The 12987-nt window shown below is 43.9% G+C and overlaps 1 protein-coding gene across 20 annotated transcripts in view; it reads right to left on the minus strand.

The window, feature by feature from the left end:
• LOC109634539 (eukaryotic translation initiation factor 4 gamma 1-like) overlaps window positions 1–12491 on the minus strand; it is a 34008-nt gene extending 21517 nt beyond the window's left edge. Inside the window, exons 1-8 of one of the 20 annotated variants that reach the window (XM_020095101.2) lie at window positions 12396–12491; window positions 7515–7567; window positions 7160–7281; window positions 6057–6143; window positions 5026–5058; window positions 4523–4543; window positions 3764–3958; window positions 2981–3074 (exon numbers count right to left, since the gene is read on the minus strand). In XM_020095101.2, coding sequence (XP_019950660.2) covers window positions 2981–3074; window positions 3764–3958; window positions 4523–4543; window positions 5026–5058; window positions 6057–6143; window positions 7160–7234 — 505 coding nt within the window. In that variant the 5' untranslated portion in view covers window positions 7235–7281; window positions 7515–7567; window positions 12396–12491. Of the gene's footprint in view, window positions 1–138; window positions 288–2971; window positions 3075–3763; window positions 3959–4522; window positions 4544–5025; window positions 5059–6056; window positions 6144–7159; window positions 7282–7514; window positions 7568–9624; window positions 10934–11029; window positions 11208–11820; window positions 12007–12293 lie in introns of those variants that run through there. The other 19 variants (XM_020095096.2, XM_020095097.2, XM_069534375.1 and 16 more) reach the window with 19 other exon arrangements.
• Window positions 12492–12987: the final 496 nt, after the last annotated feature.

The raw sequence follows: 12987 nt of genomic DNA on the forward strand, positions 1-12987 counted from the left end.
AAGGCCAGAAGGCAGAATGAGACTTTTCTTGGACAGTGTCCTGATACTGTAAATAAGAGACTTGAGATATGACTCAAGAAATGCAGGAGGTTGAGAGAGCAATGAAAGAGGGGGACACACTATCTACACGACACCTACCCTCTGAGTCCTGCTGCTCTTGAGACCCACGATTCCCCATGTTGAATGCCTGCTGAAAGCAGATCTGCGCTTAACCAGAAAATGGAGAGGGGGTTTCTCGTCAACCCCCCTCTCTGACTTTTTCCTGTCCTCTCTACAGGTGCCCTCTCAGAATGACTTCTTTTATGCTCAGCCCTCCCTCTTGCAGCGTGTCTCCATTTTGCTCCTCCCTCTGACCTTCCTGATTCCTCCCTGCCTTTCACTTTTTTTTTTTACCTCCCTCCCTCTTTTCCTTCCTTTCCCCCTCCACAGTGCACTGGCAAGTAAACTAAAACTGAACAGTTGTGTGAATTAGAGTGGCTCTAATTTGGCTGAGGGCTGCCCCTATCTTATCACAACAGACAACTGATGTAATCCATGCTGGTACACACTGGATTGTTTACTACAAAAAGGGTTGGTAGGGTATGTTCAGGGGATTAGTTCATCAAATCACTCAACTTCGGGGGAGGGAGTCTTAAAAATAGTCAGATACTGCGTCAGCACTATGTTTGTGTGTGTGTCTTTACCTGATGGCTATTAAAGGACTCAGTGGTCAGGGAGATGGCACCGATTAAAAGCGCTGGGGAGTGGAGGATAAAAGAATGATATTCTGGGATTGTTACTACTAACCAAAGATTTATAATGGTCCTGAAAGAAAAAAACTATGCTCAGATACAGAATATATCTGTACCACTGTCTGAACTATTTCCAGTGTGTGTGTATACAAAGCAAACAGCAGATCAGGGACCAGAGTTTGAGAGCCATGTCTCACTGTCACATGACCACGTATTTAGGGTCAGATGCCAACCTGATGTCGTGACATGTGATTTGCAGAACTAGCAATGTGACACACACCGTCCGACACAAACATATGCGACAGTCACACAAATAAACACCACAGGCAGCTATTTCATACTGCCTGATACTGAGAAGAACATTACTTGCATGCACAAGCAAAGGAAAGTCACTAAATTGACACTAAAGTCAAATCTAAGATGAGCTTAAACCAAATGATATGGTTAGAGTCTAACCAACACATATCACAAACCCCTTGAAGAGAATAGCTCATTTGAAAAACTTTATAGACGGATCTTGGCTCAATTTAGCTGCTTAATACACTGATTTTCATTGCTGCATTTTCTGCTTGAAAAAATGTAAACCTTTTTTTTTTTTTTTTTTTTTTGAATGCAAGCTGGTTACACCTCTGTGTGAAATCACATTTCCCTTAGCAGATCTGCAGAAGTGCAGAGTGTGCAGAGGTATTGTTCGAGCACCATGCACATCACAGGGTGGGTGTACTGCATGGTGAGGTGCAAAGAGCAAGGGCATGAATAGCTTAATAGGAAGAACTGTGTTTTTACAGTCCTTTATTCAGGCCTGTGCGTTCGATTGCTGATGAGCTACAGTTTAAACAAAGACAACACATAGTTTAGATGCCTGCTGGTGAGTAGGGGGGGGGGTCAGCAGGTTTGCTCAGGGCATTGTCAGTTCTTGTGGTGTACTGACACTCAGTCACCTCTAGAGGGTGCGACAACCCACGGGATCACAAGACAACGTGTCTGCAGTGCTACTGTACTGTGTAGATGTGAAGGTATGCATGTTTATGAAAACAGAATATGGTGGTAATATATAAACAAAGTAAAACACAGAGATACATTAATATGTATGAGATTTTGTTGATGGCCACTTTTTGTGTGCATTATAGACACATTAATCTGGGATACAGATGTTATGTACACTGACATTCATGATTTCATTTATTTTTCTGGTGTACCTGTTTCACAAACGTCACCAAGACAACAGCATGTCTTAAAACTTCATTTCATTATGGTCATATGGTCCACGTTAGCTGACAGAGAGTCATCTCTGCGGATTTCTCCATGTGTGATGGTGAATGTCATTGCACAACTGACAGATGTCACTGTTCTTATGAGGAACACTCCCCCAAACATTAAACAATCTGCTACAGATTCTCAGTGGATACACTGAGCTTCATTCCTGCCTCTGAAACCTGCTGGTCTATTACTGTCTTGTTTCAAACGAAGCAAGACGATGTTCGACACACAGAGGAGGCATTTTGGCCTTTAAGATTAGGACAACAATAATTAATAGCAACATCAGAATAAGTGATTTATTAAAGACCACTTCCTTTTTTAAACTCTATGAAAAGACTCAGAACAAATACTTAGGTGATAAAGACAGCAAATGGACAAAGCTCAGATTTCCAAAGCAACTAAGAACATCACAAACAACCTGAAATCATGAGGACGACAGATAACACATGAAATGATAAGTGGAAAACCTGTTGAAAACCTTGGTAACAGCAATATGTGAGTCATCAGATACCACAGCAGAGGATTTTTCATGTGGTTATCTTTGTAAGCGTGTCATACTGTCTGCCTTTTGCAAAACAATTCCTAACATTACATTAAGGAGTGTTGTAATGTTGCAGACATGGTACATGTAAGTTTAAAAATGTTTTGCTTCTTAAACTGATCAGCTTTGGAAGTTGTTGGACCTTCGCTTGCTGGCAGTAACAGAGGTTTGATGAGACGGAGGCAGGCGGTGTTCTGATGCCTCTGATCCCGACACAGCATTGGGGGCAGTTGGGATACTGAGGCAGCAGTATGGTGGCTTTGATTGGTTCAGTGTAAACACGAGGGGTATTTTTAACAACACTGTGACAGGATCTCTGTATAAAAAGGGGCCTGTGTTAATGTAAAAGCCCTGTTAAGTGTCTATCTGTGTGTGTGTGTGTGTGTGTGTGTGTGTGTGTGTGTGTCTCTCAGGTGAGGCCCCAGGTAGAGCCTCTTACCATAAGTACCATATTCAGCTGGGCTGGTGCCTGGGTAAAAGCCTGGGGTGCCTGCTGGGACTGGGTATTGCTGGGGTGTGGCCACGTAGGTAGCTGACCGGTACTAAGGAAACCAACAGAAGGGAACATGGAAGATAAGACGGAAAGAGAGAAACAAGAAAAAATCATAAGATGGTGATAAAAATGCATCAAAGTGTCAATCAGTCCACCTCAACTTTTCAAGTGTTTACTGTACGCTCAGTGGTTTTACTGCTTGTAAAAAAGGGCCACAATTTATAAGCTTCTGATAGTCCCAAGCTTGGCACGTTGTTACGGAGGCAGGACAGTTGCTATGACAATGCAGATACTTTAACAAGAACACAACTCAGCCACCAGAACAGGACAAGGAGGACATAACCTAGTTGATGAGAGAGCGGATTTAGTTGGTGTGTATGTTGAATGTGTGTTTCATCACGGGTGACGGGTCAGGTCGTGTGAATTAAATTAACGAGTCCCAGCGGATCTGGATTGGACTTGGAGATAATTACGGGTAACAGGTCCGTTCCAAAAAAGGGACCCATGCAGGACGTAATACTTCCTGTCTCCAATGTATAGAGAATTTATTCCAACACTGGGTGGATAACAAAGGCTTCATATTTACACAAGCATAAAAAGGAAAATGATTTTCTTCTCTTTCAACTTTAAAAATTAAGTGTGTCATTGTGGTGTGCCAATTATTTACACCATCTGGTTCGTGTATAAGGACAATCTGGCAGCGTCAGTAGCTAAAAACAACCCAGTTTGTGCCCCTACCTGTCCCGGTATGAAGTAGGCGGGTCCCTGGGGCGAGCTGGGGAAGGGCAACTGTTGCCCAGGGATCATCATCATTTGCGAGCCAGGGCCTGGCTGGTACACATGGGTGGGCGTCACGGGTCGAGGGGCATTGCTGGGAGGGACACCTCGCGGCCCACTACCAGGAGGCAAGCTGGCCCTGTTGGTGTAGTAGGGCTGGACAACAGGGAGGTGAGAATAAATAGTAGGGGAAAGGTGAGGATGGAGATTAAGAGACATAGAACAAATGTAGATGATAGTGGGAAAGATAAGCGAGAGGTGAACAGGATGAAAGGAAAATGTGGGGAAATTAATGGGATGAATTAGGTAGAAAAAGGAGACAAAGTAATGAGGGAGTTATTAGTTATCGTTCTGAAACCTCTGACATAAACATAGTCCTAGTACGCTGAATTGATTTAATCTCTTTGACCAAGTGGAGGTGGCTTGTCCAGCCTAACAGCAAGGCTTAAAGTTTGTCCATGAATCTGTGGCTACACTCCAACTGGAAACATATTGGGCATGTCTGCCAGGAGAGATAAAGCAGCTAATGCAGGTTCATTCAGAGCCTCCTCATTGACATTCTGCTGCTCGCCTGGGAGCTAACCGCCGTAGCCAGCGCAATGACACCAAGCCAACAAAGACCAAAGCTGCCAAATATTAGTCACACATATATAAGCACTTCTCAAGCGGATGAGGGGAAAAAAGAATGAAGGAAAAACTGGAAGAAAAGGGATCAGTTACCTGTAGCGACCTGAAGCTTCCCTTCAGCAGCAAAAAACACAGATCACACACAGACACACATCACATGGAGGCAACAGGAGGGTGGGAAGAGAAGGAGTGAGAGAAAGAACACCATCATCAGTTAGAGAAAGCCCAGGAACCATCCATTCTGAGCCACGCAGTGAATTAACAAGCAGCATGCAGACAATAGGCAGAACATTGTCTCCTCATAAACTAGTTCTAATTCGTCTTGAATAACATTGAAACTAAAGCTCATTTAACAATTAACTGGCTAATTTAGCAAACAAATATGTTGACCAACATGACGGTTGGTGCAGCAGAGGAAAAATGATGGGGACGGCAGGGTTTGCAGTTTGGTATTTGGTTTCTGCCGATGGGTAAATCCAGATATTAGAATCAGTATTGGAACATCTCTACTTGGAACCTGTAAGTATTTTCATCCAAGAAAAAATAAAACCCATGCATCCAATCCCTGTCATGTTAGTCACTTGTGCTGTTAGTACCTGTTGGTGCAAAGGTCGGGGCCCTGGGGCAAACTAGAGGAGGAGGAGAGGCAGACATAGCAGAGGTTAGAAAAAGCACAAGATCCATGACAGGGTTCTGTCAGTTCTGTCAGTGAACGGCCAAACTCATTAACAGTTTCCTGACCATTATAGCGGAGAGGCACGCCCACTTTCTGTAGAAAACGTTTTTTCTTTCATTTGTTTTTGTCACCTGTTTTCCAATTTATTTACAGTATATCCATCTTATTTAAACAATTTGAAGAAAAAAAAAATTTAACCCGAACAATACAGCAGGACTGAATTTAAATACTCTGAGCTACTTGCATTTACTCCTGCATCAAGAGGTAGAAGAGAGAAAAGAGTTTAAACCATGTAGGTAAGGCCTGTGCGAGCATGTAGCACACTAAGATGTTAGAATTTGTGAGGCATATAAAGGGCAGGCTGACTGACAGCTAAAATGGTGCAGGACTGGTGAGAAGCAAACAAACATGCAAATGTTCTGAGGAATAAAAAGTCTGTACACTGTGTTTTCTGCTGAGAGGATTTCAGATAGCGACAGGTTGCACACATAAGCAGTATGAAGAAAAGATCTTAATACTTTCTATCCAGGCTTTTTATCTGGATTGGTTTGTCTGAGATTTCTCTGACAGAAGTGAGGGCCAGGAATTACAGAAAACAAAACTTGACTGAATTATACTATAACTTGAGAACTACTGTCTCTGATATGTAGGGCGGAGTATTGGGGCCAAGTAAAGGGGGATACAATTGGAGATTTTAAGAATATGAGAGAAATGTTGTAAATTTACCAAAAATAAAGTTGTGGCATTAGGAGAGATGTCTTAAATTCACAAGAATTAAAGAACCACACAGAAAATACCTGTTTTAAAGAGAAAATATTTGGTAGTGGTTAAATTTTCCGATTTTATTTCTAGATATGGCCCTAGTACTCTGTTGTAGATATGTGATGGAAACAGTTTTTTTCTGGGATGGACTGTGTGCTGCAGGGTTGGGTGAACAGTTGGCAGGCCTACCTGTCGGGTCTGTGGTGTTGGGTTCATTTGTGGAGGCTGCGGGGTTGCAAACACAACAGAAGGGGGCTGCCCGGGGGGGAATGAGGGCTGCAAGAGACAGGAAGTGATATCAACAGCAGAAGAATGGGATGCAGGAGACCCAGGGAGTAAGTGGGATGAAAGGTGCATAGGTACTGAGGCCAATATTTGTGCTCAGGGTATTGTTCTGATGTGTTTTCTCATGATACCAGCATCTTTTCTTTTCCAAGTTAACGGTGACCTAATCTCTATAAATACATTCTTACAGAATCTGCAAGGGAGGGACAACATTTTGGTGCTGGGTTCTCGTTTGAGCAATTATGTTTGGGCAGGCTTTGGTTGCCCGCAAGTAAACAGTCTGTGTGGAGAGCAAAAGAGATGGAACACACTGACTCAAAGGCATCGACTATCAACTTTTTAATTCATCTGCATTCATGTGCAGATAGCCGTTGATAGGGATTAGCCAAAATGTCATCTGGACCTAAAATACCTATAAAGAGTATCACTGTTTGTGTTTTGTGTGGAGAAAAATTTGACTTGTATGGAAAGAAACTTGGACTGTAAACAGTGTATGATGACAAGAGGACTGAGTCTTGCGATGATGTCTACATAAGCAGCCCCAAAATATTGTCCATTGCCCCCAGACGCTAATTCAACATCAGACGATAGGGCTCCAAGATTGATGGTGAGCAAACAAAGGAATTGAAAAACACTGTAGCTTGAGTAGGAAGGGTTAAACCCTTCGGAATTGATTGTACTCCTGCCCTCTTAATTTAAAGAACCACACAGACAAAGGCGTCAACCACAAGCTTCATCATAGCACAAGCTACACTGGCAGCTCGCTGCATTACTTCTGACAATTACTATTGAGTGCAAAGACTGTGTGAGTGGGTGTGTAACCCTTCCCTATGTGGCTGCTGCTGTAACCCTTCCCTACCAGAGAAAGTGCATTGTTGTGTGATCTGTTTTTCATTATGTGTTACGAGAGCCCCCCCTTTTTTTTTTCCTCTGTAAGAAACAAAGTGGGACAGAGCAACACGCCCTTCAAGAGCCAGTGAAGATAGTGAAGAAGCATGGATCAGTACCTGAGACAGGCCAGGGGAGGGGGCCGGGTGGGGGACGGAGGGGAGTCCCGTTATAGGTTGTGGTGCTTTATTCATTTCATGGAGTTCTGCATGGGGAGGCGGATGTGGACCTGTGTACAAATCTGCAGAAAGAGAGAGTGGGTCATAGGTTATAAAAATAACCAGTCACTTCAGAAGTTGTTGTCTCATTCAGCACGCCTGCGACACTGGGCGACAATGTAGTACAAATTATAGCAGGAAGGATTGACTAGACTAAGGGGAAAAAGCAACGGTTTACTTCCTCCTCCTTAAGCAGAGGGGTAAATCCAAAGCTGATATTTCCTGTTAGTAGTCACAGCTTATATACTGTACTTACAGTTAAGAATCTTTTAAGGTCCCAGGTCTGGTTACACTGAGGAACCGTTTTTCCTACAGGGAAGACAGAAGGGGAAACCTTGTTACCAGAGAGCATATCATAGCACACTTCAGTTTAACTTCACAGCATCTATACTGTTTTTACTTGAGGAGTTACTCTGCAGCATTTGAAGACAGATTTGTTCCTCCTGCAGCCCTGGGAATGTCTCATACCTGTCTTCAACAAATCAGTAGCATTCTGCCACTCTTCATATGATTCTTTGTTGGAGGGGTCTCATTACTCTACCTTCTCTATAGATATTCTATAATCTCAAATCAGGAAACATAATTACAGGTGGTTGTTTTATGGTCAGCACAGTCTGACCTAAACTTTATTTTGGGTTCATCTGACCAAAGAATATGCTGCCTACTTAATGTCGTCTGTCACACCCATTCAATAATTAATTCACAGGGTAAAACCAGATGAGTATTATGAACTGTACCACAAGAACAAACTAAGTTCTTCAGTTAAGTTCCTGCTCTGGATAATATTTCACCAAGTGAAAAGTGAAAACATGTAGTTCACATTATTATCGTCAATTTAACCTAAAGGGTTTCCGGGTTCAGTTCTATTCTTATGACCAGAAAGATCCATTAGAACTACAAAGTATTTGAATTAGGTCATTTCCTGATTCCAAAGTAATCATCGTCCTCAGGTTTTAAAGTCCTTGTAATAGTGACACATTTTGTATTTATAGCCAAAACCCACATTAACTCTACCACTGAGTCATGCCCCATGCCCTGACACACACGTACACACACGCACGCACGCACACACACACAACAAAGAGAAGCAGCAGTGTAAAAAGCCTGAGTCATGATGAATCAGGGTGTTTTTCTTTTTTCAAAGAAGAGGAAATCACGCTGCAGAAAAGGCTACAATCGTCATGGTTACCATGACTATATCAACACACAAACAAAAGGAGACTGAAAGACAATGGGTTTTAACTGAGTGAGGGTTTCCATACAGCCAGATGAAATCTCTGGCTTACAAAAACACAGTTACACTGATGGTCGGCTCGTCCCCACTGGAGCCTTGGAGCTTAGAGAATGGCAGCACTGCGAGAGAATGAAATGCAAATTCTCTGCTATGTAATTGTAACTTAATCATTTGAAACTGATCTAAGACTTTTTCAAATAAAATAAAAACGGAGGTTGTGACACAAAGAGGAGTGACACTTCAAAGCTGATCGGCAGACAGAAAGATTGTCAGACTGAGCAGGGCTGGCTGGGAGATGAAATGCTGACTCACCAGTCTCAGGGCTAAAATAGGGTCTAAGACTAACAACCGACTCTACCTCTGAGGCTTTACTACTCTTACTGGCAAACTCACAACTCAAAAACCTTAAGTTGTTGTTGGGGAAAATGATTTTAACCTGAAGGAATGACACTGAAGGAATGATTCTTGAAACAATGATTGCACCACTAACACACCACACAGAATAAGTCTGCAGAATTTGAGCAAAGTGTGTAGCGAGTACAAATTCATGATACAGCCTGCGGAAATAGCAACGAGGGTTACATCAGAGCACTTCATTTCTGCAGGAATCTGTGTTTTAGGGGGAGTTATTCGAGCAAATGCAAGGCACCCCTCACCCCACAGCTAATCACACAGCCCAGTCATTTGAGCTGGTCTGACATGCAGAATCACTGAGATCCAGCCACCAGCACCACCACTGGTAAAACATGCTCATTCAACTGTTGCATAACCCTCTTCATGCACTGCCATGACCCACTGAGGAGCAGAGGAGGAGAACATTTTGTAAAAGAAGTTGGCTATCATGTCACCTACAGTAAAGCGGGTGTGAATTTACTACTGTGTGCCCACACATCATTTATATTCATGCATGCTCAGTGCAGCATTGTTGTTAAAAGAGGTGCTCACTGTTTTTCCCAATACAACTGATGCTGAGAGATGAACCAACTTTACAGCCTGGTCACAAACGTGAAGAAAAAGGTAAATGTGGGTTCAAGGTCTGCAGCAGATTTCAACATACTTTAAAAAAGCAGTAACATACAAAGACCACTATGATTACTCAGATTTTACTTAAAGTCTTTTGCCCCTTACTTACACATTCAGTAACTCCTCTGTTGTTTACAGCTCCATGGCCTGCAAGCTGAAATGTCAATCCACAGAACCATTCTGTTGGCTGTGGTAGTAACACAGTGACACAAAAACCCCCAGTGGTGGCAAGCTTCACTTAACTCTACTGGATCAGTTTAACTGTAAACTACAAGCTCACATTTAGCTTACAGCCCGTTATGTACAACAGAGAAGCATTTTTGCTCAAACCTTCACGAGGAAACAAGTCAACAAACAAACAATTTAAGCCTGTATTCAAATTCACCAGCCTTAAGAGAAGGGAGTCAGACTTATGTACACTAGCTAAAAGGTTTCTGCAAAATTCCACTGACCTGCAGGACAATTGTCCCAATCAAAGCAGTTGGAACCAAGATATATTGAATTTAACTCCATTGTGCAGAATCCTCTCCAAAGACACTGAATACTACATTTCCAAAAGATGCGTCCTAACGGACCCCAACATGAGGTAAGTCTGTCTGGTACGTGTCAACCCCTTCTAAACTCCACACTCACAGTGTGGCAGATTTCAGTTACAACATGTAAGTGTTGCTGTCTGCCACCAGCACTGGTCAAAACTTAAAACAAAACTGAAAAGTGTTAGTGACAAACACTTCAGTCAGACATTTCAAGGCGCGAGGGACGCACAAACTGAAAGTTCAGGACCAGTGACACAGCATCGCACCAGTGCAGCCTTGTTCTGCCCGCCCATGTTACTCTGTTTTACGAGCACTCTGCCAAAACCCACACATAACCAGACTCCACTTTTTCACGACAGGAAGCTGAGCAGTGTCCTCATGTCAGACAAACTGAGACACCCTGCGTCTGACAGATCATGCATTTTGTCTTATGATGCTTTATTCATTTCTTCTTCTGGCTAAAGCTGGAGTGGTAAACTGAGACTCGGGGTGGACATCTGTCCATTGGAGCTATGTTGTCCATTAGCCATGCATAGTTAAAAGCATCCATTTTAGACCAGCATTCTCAGCAGTAAGGTCACAAGTCTGCAGCCTCAACACCTGCCACATGCCTTCTGCAGCGAGCAGGGTGAAGTGATCCTCACCAGGGCTGAAACATGAACATACCCGCACAGTCGCCCTCTAAACAAACAATCCTACAGTGGTACATGTCTGAGGGCAGGTGGCAAGATGATCATCCATTGGTGAAACACCAGAGGCTCTGCACTAAAACTGTGTGCCACTTCTGCTGTGACACAGGGGCGTGTCTGGCTGTCTACTCACGCACACAACGAACTACCAGCACAGTTATTTCCAAGGCATTGAAATAAACAGGCAAACCCTGCACGTAGGGGGGAAAAAAAAGGGTGCGGAGACGTGCTGCTGGATGTTGTGCTGTTAGCCGTGTTGCTAACTTCCCTAGGCCCGATCTGGATTTACCACGTGGTTTCTCCTGCTCTTGGCGCGATGCACATCACAGCTGCCCGGCTTCGTGCCAGCCACACCTCAGCCCACATCGGCCATGACAACAACCCGTTTCACGTAAAAAAAAAAAAACACAAACCGTACCGACGCGAGCGGCGCTGCGGGGAGTCACGGATGGAGGGCAGGCGTCAATGAATGGAGACACCAACCTCGATAACTGTCAAGCTAGGGAGGAGGTGGCTACCGGTCGTTAGCTCGCACGCTCTCATTCGCTAGCTGCGATGTGCTACATCACTTAACTATGGTGCGAAGCTAACCAGGTATAAACACAGAAGCAGCAGCACCGTCAGTGGTGTCGTGACGGACATGAGTCCTGTAACCGGCCACACTGAGTCAGCCACCTCCAGACTCCTCACGCGGTTCAACACCACCACCACCACTGCGACAGCTTTCGTTGACATGATGCTTTTACAAGTGATGCTGATGAGAAAGAGCTGTCACCCCCGGGCTTTAAAAGGTGGAAAAACATCCGACCTGTCCCATCCTTTCATCCACCAGTGTCTCGGGACCCCTGCGTGTGGGTCCCCACCGACAAACCGTGTGTCTGACAGCACGTATCTGCAGCTGTCTGGGTAACTAGAGATCTCCACGCTTCACCGCCTAAACGCAGGAGGTTACAGATCACTGGCATCAACTTTACATCGCCATCACATGGTTCCAGGTGTCAAGTTAACAGTGCTCATGTTATACATCTCTTCACACAAAAGACACAGACGAACACGAAGAACACAAGCTCCGCCACTTACTACCAGGCTGCTGACATCAGGGTAACAACACCCGGCTTCGACCCAGCCGGCGATTTGACCTACTGCTACCTACGTAGCCTCCTGCTTCGCTAGCTAGCACGCAGTAGTGGTTGCTAGTAGCATAAATTGCGGCTACCGGCGAAAACAACAACACAGTGAGGCAACACGTCGCATGTCACACGAAACACGCGCGCACATATTATAAAACGCGTATAAACGCAGCCGTGGGAGCTCAACTTGGCAGCACGGCGCAATTAACTTAGTGACCGAACTAGCGAAACTGAAGAAAGAACACCCACGTCGTCTTAGCATGGGATGCTAGCGACGAGCTAGCTGGCTAATCCCCGAAAACACAGCAGGAGCAAGCCCCCACCACCACCACCACCACAACCCCGCCACCACCAAGTCCTCAGAAAGCAGTGAATAAAAGTCAGGGCAGAAAGGTTTATCTCCACATTTCAGGTCAGACGTACAGACACGTGTCCCCGCGGAGCCTCCGTGTGGCAGCGACTCGCAGGAATCTGTGGGAAAAGCAGCATTTGAACGGAGAAGCAGACGCAGGACCGAGGCTTTACCTTCTCTCCTTGAGTCCGCAGAGCCGGACGGACGGAAAATCTTCCCGGAAGCCGGTAGCAAGGTAATTCCGGCAAAATCCCATCACGTGAAACTGTCCCAGTACTGTCGACATGGAAATATTCTCAAGCCTTATCTTTTATTATGTTTCCATGTGAACGACGTGATTAGACGTGATTGTTTGTTTTATTGTAAGAGGACTCAGGGGAAAAGAAACTTTACTCCATAAGAAAAAACTTAATTTATATTCTCCATTCAGGATAATAATAATAATAATGTTCGTTCAAATAAATAAAGGTTTTGTATCGATAAATCAGAAATATTCATTTTGATTCCATGGGCCAGATTTTGGTGGTTCCCTTATAAGAAGAGTACAACAATGTCCAACAGACACTAATTTCATCCAGGTGATTATCTCTAAAGACAATCCACAGATTGACATGATTATTAAGTGAAAGTCTACAAACTGATTCCAAGATACTTGAAAACATTATTTTGATTTGAATGACTTGTGTCCAGCAGCCACATTAATAATGTAGATCTGAATATTTGATAAATGATGGTATAATCTGTTTGTTCATTTTACACAAACAA

Source organism: Paralichthys olivaceus, chromosome 11 (assembly GCF_024713975.1).
Source record: "Paralichthys olivaceus isolate ysfri-2021 chromosome 11, ASM2471397v2, whole genome shotgun sequence".
NCBI lineage: Eukaryota > Metazoa > Chordata > Actinopteri > Pleuronectiformes > Paralichthyidae > Paralichthys > Paralichthys olivaceus.